The 15,474-nt window shown below is 47.2% G+C and overlaps 1 protein-coding gene across 19 annotated transcripts in view; it reads right to left on the reverse strand.

Annotated features, from left to right (window-relative positions):
* DRP2 (dystrophin related protein 2) overlaps positions 1–15,474 on the reverse strand; it is a 1,527,660-nt gene that overhangs the window by 443,180 nt on the left and 1,069,006 nt on the right. For all 19 annotated transcript variants that reach the window (XR_008847731.1, XM_056539136.1, XM_056539139.1 and 16 more), the window contains one exon: positions 7,180–7,291. Coding sequence is in view for 18 of the 19 variants with exons in the window: in XM_056539136.1 (XP_056395111.1) it covers positions 7,180–7,291 (112 nt within the window). In the remaining variant the exon portion in view is untranslated. The remainder of the gene's footprint in view (positions 1–7,179; positions 7,292–15,474) is intronic.

Consider the following 15,474-nt stretch of genomic DNA (forward strand, 5'->3'; position numbering starts at 1 on the left):
TCAAGGCTAATAGAGGAGGGGGGATTAGGATCTTTATCTATACCATCAGGCGACGTTACTATGTCAGGTTCAGAAACTATGGCAGTATAAATTGGATAGACACTGGGTCCCAATGGAAATGGAAATAGGTAAAACTAAAATCCCAAAACTGTTACTGTGGGAAACTGCAGTTTCAGGAAAGGTAATATACTATGGTGCAACACTAAAAGCAGGATTAGAGGTATGGCTATATGCCTTAAAAAATCAGATTCTTGGTTCCCTAGAATGTAACGATGTCTCTATAGATATGTTACAACATTTGCTTTCAGCGACGGATTTCTCCAATTGGATTAATAGAGGCATAGTAAATTTGGGTGACATTACTGAGAAGGATCAACTAATACCATTTGAAAAAATATCTAAACTTTTTGGGATAGAATCTAAAGATTTTTTTAAGTATCTTCAAATTCGTCATTGGATGACCTCTTATACCTGGGGAGAGGTTAAAGAAGAAAAGAAATATGATAAATACTTTAAGTCTAACGAGGGGGATGGTGGAATATCCAGAGCATACAAAGCCTTACAATTAAAAGAGGTACATGTTAAATGGAGGTACCAAAAGGAATGGGAAAGAGATTTAGGGTATGGTATACCAGATTAAATATGGCATAATATATTTTTGATTCCAACAAAAGCTTCACATTGCCTGGGACACTTAGAGGCTTCCTGTAAATTAATATACAGATGGTACCTAACCCCGGATAAGTTAGTTAAATATAGTCCAATTAACTCACCAACTTGTTGGCCATGTAAAAAGGAGAGAGGGACATTAATGCAAATCTGGTGGGAATGTGAAAAGATACAAAAGTGGTGGAGGACAATCTTAGGGCTATTGATGAAGATACTAGGGGAAGATACAAATATCAATTGGGGCCCAGGATTAGTACTTTTCTCACTTGGCTTGGAAAATGTCCCACATATAGATAGCATATTGACTTTCCATGTTCTTTCGGCAGCAAGAAATGCTGTCGCAAGAGCTTGGAAGAAACAAGAAGTACCAGCCATAACCCAGCAGACAATACCCCTTAAGCAATCAATTATTATGGAAAGATTATTGGTAGAGAGAATGGAAAAAACTAAATATAAATTAAGGAGATATGAAATGTGGGAACTATGCATGGAGAGGTTAAAGAAAATACAGATTTAAAAAGTAAATTAGCTTTGAGGAGGGGAGGAGGAGATTGACCACATGCAAATGCCCAAAATTGGAAAGTTGAGTACGTGTTAGTAGCAGTGGCGATGTTCTCAGGATGACCAGAAGCCTTAATAGTACAGCAAAGACTACTGTAAAGAAACTACTAACGGAAGTGGTATGCAGATATGGAGTCCCTGAAGTAATTGAAAGTGACCAAGGACCGGCTGTCATTGCGGATATTACAAGAGAAACTTTGAAAAATGGTGGGAGCAGACATCGGACTTCATACCCCATGTCATCCTGGAGCAGTGGGAAAGTTTAAAGACTAAATGGCACCCTATAGAACAAAATCCTAAAAGCCAGCAAAGAACTGTCCCTTCCATGGCCAGAAGTGCTGCCCATAGCCCTATACTCTGTTAGAAACACACCCCGAAAGCCAACAGGTCCCCATATGAGACATTTTTTGAGGGGGTCCCTAAGCTAGGATGTTATTACCCTCAGCAGCTTAGTGCAGGAAATTTTAGTTTGGTAAAAATGTATTACCCTGTGTAATGAGCTGAAAGTAACACATGTTGCAGTCTTATTCTTCCATTCCAGATCCAGACACTGAGCAAGTAAGTCACAATCTGCAGCCCGGAAAATTTGTCCTCGTGAAAAGACGTGTGAGGGGGCCGCTGGAACCTAGATTTGAAGGTCCTAATCAGGTTCTACTGACAATTTGGATTTCGGTGAAACTGGAAGGAAAATCAACATGGATATGCCTCACACTGCAAGAGGGTTCCTACACCATGCTCCTGATACATATCCTTTTCCGTATAAGTGGAGTACGAACCCAGCAACTCAATCCAACTCAGCCACACTAGTGGACTGACTTGACAATGACCCAAGAGTTGTATCCCACGTTTTGATAAGTCTTCCAGTGCCCAAGTGACTACCTTTAAATTTGACTACTGTGACATAGTGAATTGTCCCGGGGTGCCAAAGCAATTTCTTATGTATGGGGATGACAATTCAATATACATATGTGTGACGGATGACCACTGGGGGAACAAATGTGGTTATTGGAGAGCAGTGGGATGGAACACAGGGCCTTTGACTGGGACTATAGACCACAGAGTGACAATAGAAGGTAAGACAATACCGACAAATCCCTACTACAGAGAATGACAATTAGATGTTGCGTAGTCCCCTGTGTAAAGAAAACAATAATCTCCACTGTAGAGGCCGCATTTCAAACAGGGACAATGTATGTGGATATTGAACCTACTATTTCAGCTTATCTGAACCAAATTGATACATCAGACCCAAATGTGACCGAGAGAATTCCCCCCAACTATCCTGTATGCCAATGGTGCAAGTGCAAACCCAGCAGAGTAGGGTGAACATAGAAGTTCCAGGTAAAGGACAAGTCTGAGTACAAAGTTCACCCGAGCCGCTCATCTCAAATCAGCGAAGCATCCCATACCTGTTTTTTATTTTTCTCCGCCTGAACCTGGGACTATTAGACAGAACGCACCATAGGGAAAGATGGAAGGAAACTAAGTAATTACGGGGGAATTGTTGGGTCTATAATATTTTGATATATTGATTGCTATATCTATACTCATATGCCTTTGCTAAAATGCTATATGCCACTGCTAAATATTGCAGAACAACTTTGCTTTCCTTATTTCAAAACATTTCAGCTTTCTCTTTTCCCGTAATCAAGACTAGAACCTTGAGATGGAGACTATGGATACAAGAATTCTAAACATTGGGCTTTGTGGAAAGATGGAGAAATCTCAAGCTAGAAACGTTGCAACATAAATGACCTATGCTACGCCACGCTCAAATGACCAATCATCATAAAGAACGATGCATAGTTTTACCCTTTACCCTTCCCTTTTTTGTCAGATTGTAAAAAACTAATGTGATTTCCGGATAATAAACAGAACTCCCTGGAGTCCGTACCGAGGAGGGAACTCATACCAACCTGGCCTGGTGTGAATTTTCTCGGCAAAAATAGTACAGCAGTAGTCACTCACAGATTAAGGCCTCACATTAACCCATCCGAAACAAGACTACCTCCCTAACCCTGGCATGTACACAGACCCCCACACAAAATACCCGAAAATAAAATAAAAAAAACGCTTAACCCCAAAAAAATGCACCTGCCTGAACCCCCCAAAAAAACACTGATCAGTGATAAATAACTGACAGCGGTGGGGCAGGCCACACACAGAGATACGGTCCATCCACACAGCACAGGCCTGCTACTGGTGGCACAGACCTATAAGTAAAAAAAAAATTAAAAAAAAAGCCACTATAACCCAAAAAAGCACCTGCACCACAAAAAAACAAAAAAAAAAACAAAACACTAATCAATACTACGGGACTGATCAGCGGCTGGTGGGGCTTAGCTAACGGTGGCGGACCGCTCTTTTATAGCTAAGAGGGCCTGGCCACACATTTAGCAAAAAACTAAAAGGTCTGCGACAAAAAAAAACGCTGGCAGCAGACCGCAGCGACCCAGTAGGGCCGGGGCAACACAGCTAAAGGTGCTACGGACCCGCGGACACCTACGGAAGGTACGCTGAAAGAAAATCCTTTTTTTTAACTCCTAACCTGTCCCTACCTAATCTAAACTGTACCTGAGTGCTTTCTGTGCCAAGGGGCCACATAAAGGGGGCAAGGGAACACTTTTTTAACTATGAGCAGGGAGATGGCAGCACAGGGCTCCGTCCTGCACACCAGATCCCTGAAGAATGGTGGGCAGAACGGAGCAACATGCTCGAAGGAGCATACTGCTGTGATTGGTGCGGTCACTATGGCCACCCAATCACAGCTGTACTGGAGGGGTGACCCAAATGACCCAGAATCGCCGCAGATCGCCGGTTTGTATTTACCGGTGAACTGTGGCGATCGCCGATATGAGGGGGTCTCAGTACCCCCTCTGGTGATGAGCCGGGATGCCTGCTGAATTATTTCAGCAGGCATCCTGGTCCGGTCCCGGCCCGGTGAGTTGCGGCATCCGTAATTGCCGAAAATCGCTGATCTGCATTGACCGGCGATTTCTGGCAATTGCCGACATGCGTGGGTCTCAGGACCCCCCTTGGCGATGTGCCGGGATGTCTGCTGAATGATTTCAGCAGGCATCCGGTCCAGTCCCCAACCGGCTAGCGGCCGGGACCGGAATTTCCATGGACGTACGCCCTACATCCTTAAGGACTCAGGATGCAGGGCGTCTGCATACGCCCTGCGTCCTGAAGAGGTTAAGAGTGAGGAGCAGTGTAAACCAGGTGACCCTGTCTGCCCAATGGGAACCCCTAAATTTCTCAGTATATAGTGTGGGGGGGGAGAGTTGCCCCAATTCAGCATTGTGCTGTGTGCTGAGTATAGTATGGAAAGGGGGTGAAGTCCTGTGTGAAGAAATCCTGAGGGAAGCCTAAGATAATCTATTCTCAAGTCGACCCGCTATTCTGCAAGTTTTCCCCGTACAGCGGAAAGTCAAGCCCTGGCGGTGAAGGTAATTGGACCATATCAGAAATCTACAGTCACATGGCTCCCAAAGGGTTACACTGCATCCCTTTAACTCTGCTCCATACTGTGTGTGTAATGCCATCTGCACCCTGCTCCCTGTCTGTGTTTTTTTTTTTACTCCCTGTGTCTGGCCCAGGAGAAGCTGTCTCCATCTTGGACCATGTATTGGTGTCACAAATTGATAGGAATTCCTTGCACCCCCGTGTTACCACAATAGCACCCTCCGCCAGCCAGAAGGGTGCTCTAAATGTACTAACCCAATTTTCCTGGTTCTCTTTCCTTCTTGTTTCAGATCAGTGTATCCTGTGGACTATGTTGAATTTCAATAAAATGGTTAACAAAAGTTTGTGGGGTGTATTTTTTATAACAAAAACATTTTCTCAGTGTGTTTTTTTTTTAACTCAGGCTTAGAAGTAGAAGCAGTCTCATAGACAGAGTCTCAGTGTCCATTACTAAGCCAGAGCCTAGTGTTAGCCGCATAAACAGCTAGCGCTAACCCCCATTTATTACCCTGGTACTTACCGCCACAGTGTAACCAAGAAGAGTCGGAACCAACCGGCCTAGAGCGTCAAAATTGGTGCTCCCCGGCCTAAGCTAAGATAACAGGCTGGCGTTATTTAGGCTGGGGAGTGCCAATAACAATGGTCCTCACTCACCCTGGTAAGTCAAGCTGTTGCTGCTTGATTAGTATTTGGCTGAGAATAAAAATCTGTGGAACCATGCACTGTATATGGCTGGAGGCTGCATGTCTGTGGGGAGGGAGGGGGGGTGCTGCCAACCTAATGTGGGGGGAACTATACTGCCAACTAATGTGGGGGAACATGCTGGCAACTAATGAGGGGGAACATTCTGCCTACCTAATGTGGGGGGAACTATACTGCCAACTAATGTGGGGGAACATGCTGCCAACTAATGTGGGGGAACATGCTGCCTACCTAATGTGGGGGGAACTATACTGCCTACTTAATGTGGGGGGAACTATACTACCTATCTAATGTGGGGGGAACTATACTGCCAACCTAATGTGGGGGGAACTATACTGCCAACTAATGTGGGGGAACATGTTGGCAACTAATGTGGGGGAACATGCTGCCTACCTAATGTGGGGGGAACTATACTACCAACCTAATGTGGGGGAACATGCTGCCAACCTAATGTGGGGGGAACTATACTGCCAACTAATGTGGGGGAACATGCTGGCAACTAATGTGAGGGAACATGCTGCCTACCTAATGTGGGGGGAACTATACTACCAACCTAATGTGGGGGAACATGCTGCCTACTAATGTGGGGGAACATGCTGCCTACCTAATGTGGGGGGAACTATACTGCCAACCTAATGTGGGGGGAACTATACTGCCAACCTAATGTGGGGGGAACTATACTGCCAACCTAATGTGGGGGGAACTATACTGCCAACCTAATGTGGGGGGAACTATACTGCCAACCTAATGTGGGGGGAACTATACTGCCAACCTAATGTGCGGGGAACTATACTGCCAACCTAATGTGGGGGGAACTATACTGCCAACCTAATGTGGGGTAACATGCTGCCAACTAATGTGGGGGGAACTATACTGCCTACCTAATGTGGGGGAACATGCTGCCTACTAATGTGGGGAACATGCTGCCTACCAAATGTGGGGGGAACTACAAGGTAATGTACATTGCGGTAGGAGGGGTAGTCTTATATGGCGAGTATATCCCAAACTCTACATTTTAACTGTAAAAGTTGGGGGTTGTCTTATACACCCAGTCTACTTATACGCCGGCATACACGGTATGTGTGTGTGGGGGGGGGGGGTCCTACAGATACAACCGGCCCTTTGAGGGTGACCAAACTGCTGATGCGGCCCCCGATGAATTTGAGTTTGACACCCTGGCAGTCTGGGCTGGATGGAGAGGAAAAATTTACATGACTCCAATTAGAGAAGATGTTACCAGCAAGTCACCTGATCTAACTGTATGTAATCACTGCAGAACCTGTGTACTGCTGATATCTCCCACTATATGATCACTGTATGAGGGGAATATTTCCTCCTTGTATACTGATATTATTGGTACTATTGGTCTCAGTATACAGGATTATGCACCTATTATACCCAACTATAATTGACATTTTGCTCCTCCCCTTTGTGGCTCCGCCACACCCATGACCGAAATGGACGGCTTTATCTAAAATGAACAGACCTCATTTTGGTCCCACCCTGGGTACCAGGATAATAATTACAGGTTAGCACTAGTTGTTTTGGGGGCTAATGCTAAGCCCTGGCTTAGTTATGGACTATGTCTGTGAGATGGCTTGCACTATTAAGCCTGAAAAGTATAGGTAAAATGTGGAAGCCTAGCCTGATTTGGACATTATAGTTCTTCTTCTCTTGGTTACTGTTATACACACGCATAAAAGAAAATGTTAATTTCACAAACAAAATTCATGTTGAATGATGACAAAATACTTCATACCAAACAAATATATATGCAATTACCGGGGTGTAATATTCCATTATCGGATAATGAAGTTTATTTCCTTTTCCTGCTTGTCCAGTTAAGAAGCAGGACTGGCATATATCCACACCAAACTGTTTTAAGCTGCGGTATCTGTAAAACCAAAATAAGAAGAAAAAAGGAGTAATACCATTAAAATCCTTTAAAGGGAATATGTCAGTTCTTTTTTTATGACAGGAGCTGCAGACACCCTTGGATAGCAGGCATGGTTTTAATCAAACATAATGGGTTCCTGGTAGCTTCCTTTCCAGGAGGCTGTGTTAGGCTGGGTTCACACCACGTTTTGTTAACTATGGTTCCCGTATACGGCTGGGAGGAGGGGGGTAGGGCTAAATTGCGGCGCCCACACTCAGCCGTATTCGGGAACCGTATTTAATGCATGTCTATGAGCTGACCGGAGTGAACCGCAGCCTCCGATCGGCTTCGTTTTCGGCCGTATGCGGTTTCCCGACCACAGGCAAAAACGTGGTCGACCGCGTTTTTTCCTACAGTCGGGAAACCGCATACGGCCGAAAACAAAGCCGATCGGAGGCTGCGGTTCACTCTGGTCAGCTCATAGACATGCATTAAATATGGTTCCCGAATACGGCTGAGTGCGGGCGCCGCGATTAAGCCCCGCCCCCCTCCTCCCAGCCATATAAGGGAACTGTAATTAACAAAACGTGGTGTGAACCCAGCCTTAAACTGATTAAGGGTCTATTCACACGTACACAGATTTGATGCGCAGATTTGATGCACAGGTTTTGAAGCTGTGTTCAATCATTGAGTTTAGATTGAAATCTGCAGCAGAAAATTCTGCGCATCAAATCTGCACATCAAATCTGCGCAGAATACTGTACGTGTGAATAGACCCTAAAGGGGTATTCCAGCCATAGACGTCTTATCCCCCCGCGATCTCCATGCGATCTCCATGGCATTCTTTCATTATAACTAAAATCATCATTGCAAAATGTGTATGCACTCAAAAACCATGCTTATAAAATCACTCCAAAGTAAAATGCTGAAATTTCAGCAGCAGCCCGGCAGAGCAGCAGCCCAGCAGAGAATGCTAGATGCTGCACAGAGATCTTGGGGGTCCCAGCGGCGGGGCCCCCCGCAATCAGACATCATATCCCCTATAATAGCATTTGAAGAAAAATGCTCCAGCAGTGCCTCTGGTATCCCGCTCCAATCCTCTTCCTTCCAGAAATCGTGACTAGAGATGAGCGAATCGAACTTGACGAACCCAAATTCGTTACGAATTTCATGAAAAATTTGATTCGCAACGAATACGAATATCGCCGCGATTCTATCGCACGAATCGTTTCATTAAACTCCATTTTACAGCGTTCCAGACTATTGTAGAGCTAAGATGGCGGATCCACATGTGAGTACATGGGGCAGGGGATTATCGGAGGGCGGGAAACAGCGGCGAGAATGAAGGTAGGCGGGCTGACCCAGAACCACATGTGAGATGCAGTCTATCAGTGTTCACTGACCCCTGTGATGTCACAGCCCCTATATAATCGGCGGCCCTCTTGCCTCACTTCATTTCATCTATGCACTCAGATGGAGAGGACGGGACTGTGTGTGTGAATAGCTCATACCACAGCGTTACACTGCAACTTCTAGTCACATCAGCATTAGGGAAAGGCAGGAGTGCAGAGTGCTGTGCTGTTACTCTGAGAAGGATCATTGATAGCTAAACCTCCTATTCACGTTATTGAGCATTGCAGCAGAGAGGCACAGATAGCTGTCAGCTGCCTCATACAGATCTCCAAGCTGCCTGAACTTTCTGAAGCATCTTATCTCCTAATTTTTCAGCTCTATTGAGTTTTTTTTTCTCCACAAATCTTCTGCTGCTCAGAATTGTGTGACAGAGTGCAATTTAGATTGGATTGGATTTTTTTTTGTGGTGCTGCACTGTTGGGTCCTGCTCCTGTTCAGAAATAAGTCATATTAGTGTGGACTTTAGTGCCTTTTTACAATTTTTCACCTGTTACTCTGTCTCTGTGCTAAATTCAGTGTTATACCACACGTTATACACCTGCTGGTGTATTAAAGAAATTTTTTTTTTCTTGAGTATAAATACGCTTTTTCAGTGGCCTTATCATTGCAAAGGGCCTACATACAAGCAAATAACATACCATATACCACCTTTTTTTCTGTCTCTGTGCTAAATTCAGTGTTATACCACACGTTATACACCTGCCGGTGTATTAAAGAAAAAAAAGCTTTTTCCTGAGTAAAAATACGCTTAACAGTGGCCTGATCATTGCAAAGGGCCTAAATACAAGCAAATAGCGTACCATATACTACCTTTTTTTCTGTCTCTGTGCTAAATTCAGTGTTATACCACACGTTATACACCTGCCGGTGTATTAACCCCTTAAGGACGCAGGACGTAAATGTACGTCCTGGTGAGGTGGTACTTAACGCACCAGGACGTACATTTACGTCCTGTGCATAAACGCGGGCATCGGAGCGATGCCCGTGTCATGCGCGGCTGATCCCGGCTGCTGATCGCAGTCAGGGACCCGCCGGCAATGGCCGACTCCCGCGATCTCGCGGGCGTCCGCCATTAACCCCTCAGGTGCCGGGATCAATACAGATCCCGGCATCTGCGGCAGTGCGCGATTTGAATGAATGCTCGGATCGCCCGCAGCGCTGCTGCGGGGATCCGATCATTCATAACGCCGCACGGAGGTCCCCTTTCCTTCCTCCGTGCGGCTCCCGGCATCTCCTGCTCTGGTCTGTGATCGAGCAGACCAGAGCAGAAGATGACCGATAATACTGATCTGTTCTATGTCCTATACATAGAACAGATCAGTATTAGCAATCATGGTATTGCTATGAATAGTCCCCTATGGGGACTATTCAAGTGTAACAAAAAATGTAAAAAAATGTAAAAGTAAAAAAAAAGTGAAAAATCCCCTCCCCAATAGAAAAGTAAAACGTCCGTTTTTTCCTATTTTACCCCCAAAAAGCGTAAAAACATTTTTTATAGACATATTTGGTATCGCCGCGTGTGTAAATGTCCGAACTATTAAAATAAAATGTTAATGATCCCGTACGGTGAACGGCGTGAACGAAAAAAAAAAAAAGTCAAAAATTCCTACTTTTTTAATACATTTTATAAAAAAAAAAATTATTAAAAATGTATTAAAAGTTTTTTATATGCAAATGTGGTATGAAAAAAAAGTACAGATCATGGCGCAAAAAATGAGCCCCCATACCGCCGCTTATACGGAAAAATAAAAAAGTTATAGGTCATCAAAATAAAGGGATTATAAACGTACTAATTTGGTTAAAAAGTTTGTGATTTTTTTAAGCGCAACAATAATATAAAAGTACGTAATAATGGGTATCATTTTAATTGTATTGACCCTCAGAATAAAGAACACATGTCATTTTTACCATAAATTGTACGGCGTGAAAACAAAATTAGCAAAATTGTGTTTTTCGGTTTAATTTCCCCACAAAAATAGTGTTTTTTGGTTGCGCCATACATTTTATGATATAATGAATTATGTCATTACAGAGGACAACTGGTCGCGCAAAAAACAAGCCCTCATACTAGTCTGTGGATGAAAATATAAAAGAGTTATGATTTTTAGAAGGCGAGGAGGAAAAAATGAAAACGTAAAAATTAAATTGTCTGAGTCCTTAAGGCCAAAATGGGCTGAGTCCTTAAGGGGTTAAAGAAAAAAATGTTTTCCTGCTCTGGTCTGTGATCGAGCAGACCAGAGCAGAAGATCACCGAAAACACTGGTCTGTTCTATGTCCTATACATAGAACAGATCAGTATTAGCAATCATGGTATTGCTATGAATAGTCCCCTATGGGGACTATTCAAGTGTAAAAAAAAAAATGTAAAAAAATGTAAAAGAAAAAGTAAAAAAAAAGTGAAAAATCCCCTCCCCCAATAAAAAAGTAAAATGTGGGGGGCGTGTCCTGCTATGAGAGGAAGCAGCAGCTAATCTGCAGAGCTCCGGACCCACGGCCTGTATAGAGGGTATTTAACTCATCCTTATGAGCTCCAGGAGGTCGGGAAGGAACAGGAGATCGAGGGGACCCTCACAGCACACCCCAATCCCGATCTCGAACTTTTTTGGCCCGCTGACGGGACTCCAAGACGACCCGGGCCCCATGACTGTCCTCTCCAAAATGGCGCGGGCGCCTTCTACTGAGGACGCACTTCTCCCCTCACCGCCTGTCACAAGGCGCACTGCGGCCGCCTCAGCTACAGCTGCACCGAAGATAACGATGCAAGCCCTGCTGGACTTACCTATGAGGACGCAACCCCACGGGAGAGCTCCCGGCATACAACCCCTTCAGCGGGGCCCAACCGGAAGTCGGGAGCCCGGGCTGCGACGTACGCTGTCCCCGGCCGGAGTGGAGGGTGGCGGCGGCAGGCATCCTGCACCGGAGCTCTCCCCAGATGGAGCGCAGATGGGACTGGCGGGACGAAAGGGGACACCACTGATCCTCCCTTCTCCAACACGAACCCGACTACCGACGGGGGGCCTATCCACATCTGGGGGCGCCAATACTGCAAGTTGTGCCCCGCTGCAACACATAGGGGACGACTCCGACCAGAGGGGCTCCGGCTGTGACGTCCTGGTGGAGGTAGGAAAGCGGGCTGAAGTCCTTCTGTCCCCCCCTATGCCCAACTCCCAGCCTAGTTCCTCCATGAATGGGCAGGTGTCGCCCTCACAGAGCATCCCCTCAATCTTTAGGAGTCCCAGGGGGTCCCCGACCTCTCAATTGTCCTCCCTGGACCAAGAACCTGTAGTGGACCCTGGAAGCCTGGCCCTGGCTCACAGCCTCTCCGACTCAGTGCATGCTGCTGAGGGGTATGGGGAAGCTGCACATCTGTCCTTGCCTGCTCAGCCATCACCTTCCATGCCGCATCTTGGACTCTGTGCCCAAACCACTGCACCCCACTTGTCGGTTTGCTCAGGAACTCATTCTTTGCCGCTTAGTTTCCATGGGCAACGGGATGAACTGAGAGACCCGCTGTCCTCATCCCTCCCACCCCCGGCCCAGGCGGTGGCCTTGCTCAAGGGTCACCCTGAACTCCAGGCGCTCCTAGCACTCCTGCCCACTAAAAGTGACATATCTGCCATGGCCTTGGAATTGAAACACGCCTGGCGCCAAGACCTGCAGCCCGTCAAGCAAGACGTAGCGGACCTTCAAGGAAGGGTGAGGGCCCTTGAGGACTTTCAATCCAACGCTCTTGATACTATGAGAGACCTGCAATCCACCTTGACCACTCATGCATCCACTCAACAGGCCCTGGTGGAGCACTTAGACGACATCGAAAATAGGAGCCGCTGGAATAACATACGTATCCGTGGTCTCCCGGTACCACCTACCTGATTGCAGCTGACCTCCCCCGACCCGGCTTCCCCCCGGGCTTCCTCTTTGCTGATGTTATAGATCACTACCCTCACACGCCTGTTTGTGTGTGCTCCCCTAGAGGGGCCACCCTTCATACTAGCCCATGGCCGTGGGCGGACTTAGATACCCGACCGCAACAACTACCCACCCCCCTACTTTAGCCACTCACATAGTCGATACTGCCTTCCTCACATACCCCCCCACATAGGTTGGGTGTGCGTTGAGCACACCTGCGAGACAGCTGTCTGATTGCTGTCACCAGTTTCCCTTTGCACTTCTAGTGCTTCCGAACACTGCCTGAATATTCCCTCTGCATAGTACACGGTTACCTTTACTTTTGGCTTGGTTTGCCTTTTTGATATCTGTTTCCTTTATTTCTTCACAGGACCTGTTTCTGACCGACCACTCGTCCTTTGGCCGCTCCTCCTCTGACTGCCTGGTTGCCGCACGGTGGTGATGACTGATATCAAAATAACCACACTCAACGTCCAGGGGTTCAATGTACCGGAGAAGAGATCTCAGATCCTCTACCATATGCACAAACTGAAGGTTAGCATCCTCTGCTTGCAAGAGACCCATTTTAAGGTGGGCCATATCCCTGACAGACTGAGCAGGTACTTCCCGACATGGTTCCATTGCCCCAACCCTGACTCACGTTCGAAGGGGGTCTCCATTGGCATACATAGGTCCCTACCCTTCACGTTCCAGGAGATTAAGACAGATACTGCAGCTAGATACCTTTTTGTTAAGGGTCTTCTCCTGGGCCAGGAGGTAACGATAGCGACGGTATATGCCCCCAATTCTGCTCAGGTCCCTTTTCTCTTGCGGGCCCTAGATGATCTGACTTCCTTTACCCAAGGTATGTTGCTCCTCACAGGAGACTTCAACCTTCCCGTCCACCCGGTGCTGGACGCCTCTGCACGGCGCTCTGCTGTGTCCTGTCGCCAGCTTAGCCGCCTCCGGCAACAACTTCACGCTCTTCAGTTATGCGATGTGTGGCGGCTCCAGCACCCGGGGGAGCGGGACTACACACATTACTCCTCCCCACACAGGACTTATTCAAGATTGGACTATATTTTTCGAAACCACCATTTACCGCACCTGACCTCTTCCCAGATAGGTAATCTATTCCTTTCTGACCATGCCCCAGTCCACTGCTCACTAAATGTACCCCTGCTCAGCAAGCCGCAGTACTCGTGGAGGCTCAACGAATCCCTCCTCTTAGATGCTCTGTGCGTCGCTGACCTGAAGAAGGCCATAGCCGACTTCCGGACAGTCCATGTAAACCACCCGACCTCCACGCCACTACAGTGGGAGGCGTTGAAGTGCGTCTTACGGAGCGTTCTGATTAGCCATGGCTCCCGCCTTAAACGAGAAAAGGCTGCTAAACTTAAGAGCCTGTTGGCGCAACTTAACGCTCTGGAAACACTGCAAAAACGGTCCCAGACTGCCGCCTGATGTTATTGATGACTTGGAAGCCCCCTTCACCGAAGCGGAAATCGCGGAGGCCATTACTGACTTACCATCCGGTAAAAGCCCCGGTCCCGATGGCTACACAGCCAAATTTTTTAAATCCCTGAAGGCGGAGATTGTCCCCTTTCTCCATGCAGCCTTCAACGACGTCTCTACAGGGGACGGCTTCCCTTCAGCCTCTCTTACTGCCTTAATCACTGTCATACCCAAGGACGATAAGGACCCTGGTCTTTGTGCCAGCTACCGCCTTATATCCCTATTAAACACGGACATCAAACTGTTTGCCAAGCTACTGGCGGACCGACTGGGGGCAGTCCTGGGACCCGTAGTCCACCACGATCAATCAGGTTTCCTTCGCTCAAGAGAGGCTCGCGACAACACAATCCGGGCTTTCTCAGTCATACACAAGGCTACTGCAGACCGCAAGCCATTGATGCTTCTCTCCTTAGACGCCGAGAAGGCGTTTGATCGGGTGGACTGGGGGTTTCTGGAGAGCTCGCTGGCTCAAATTGGCCTGGGTCCCTCAATGTTGACCCGTGTGGCTGCTCTGTATAGGGATCCACATGCTAGGGTGAGGGTTAACGGTGCACTGTCTTCCCCTTTCAAAATCCGGAATGGCACGCGCCAGGGTTGCCCGCTCTCCCCCCTGCTTTATGTTATCTGCATGGAGCATCTTCTGACTGCACTTAGACAAGACCCTGCCATTAAGGGGTTCTCTTCGGGGGGGACGGGCACCTTTGCTCTGCCTTTGCGGACGATCTGCTCCTATATCTGACCTCCCCTTGCACCTCCTTACCAGCTGTGTCACGCGTTCTCCAGCTCTATTCCCACTTCAGTAATCACCGGATAAACATGTCCAAAAGCACTGCTCTCAACATCACCCTCCCGCAGACTGTGGTAGATAGCCTGAAGCGAGAACACCCCTTTCACTGGGCTACTGACTCATTTAGGTACCTAGGGATTCAGGTTCCCAGACAACTGTCCAACGCTTACTCTCTCAATTTCCTTCCCCAAATATCTACCGTAGAGAGGGATCTCAAGAGATGGTCGAGGGGAACGTTTGCCTGGGTAGGCAGAACCAATATCCTCAAGATGAATATTCTCCCCAGGTTGTTATACCTGTTTCAGGCAGTGCCGATTGCTATCCCCGCCTCATACTTCCGTAGGCTTGACAGATTGTTTACTAGGTTCATCTGGGCCGGGCGGCCGTCGAGGATATCCAGAAGAGTTTTGATGAGGCGTAAGCAGGCGGGTGGACTGGCGGTCCCAGACTGTAGAGCCTACTACATAGCAGCCTCTTTGGCACGATACCTGGACTTCCTCCACGGCCGCACGACCAAGAGATGGATGGGTCTGGAACTCTGCGACGTGGGGCCCCTAGTCTTGGCCTTTCCCTGGCTCTCGCGGGACACGATTACACC

Source organism: Hyla sarda, chromosome 9, assembly GCF_029499605.1.
Source record: "Hyla sarda isolate aHylSar1 chromosome 9, aHylSar1.hap1, whole genome shotgun sequence".
Classification (NCBI taxonomy): domain Eukaryota; kingdom Metazoa; phylum Chordata; class Amphibia; order Anura; family Hylidae; genus Hyla; species Hyla sarda.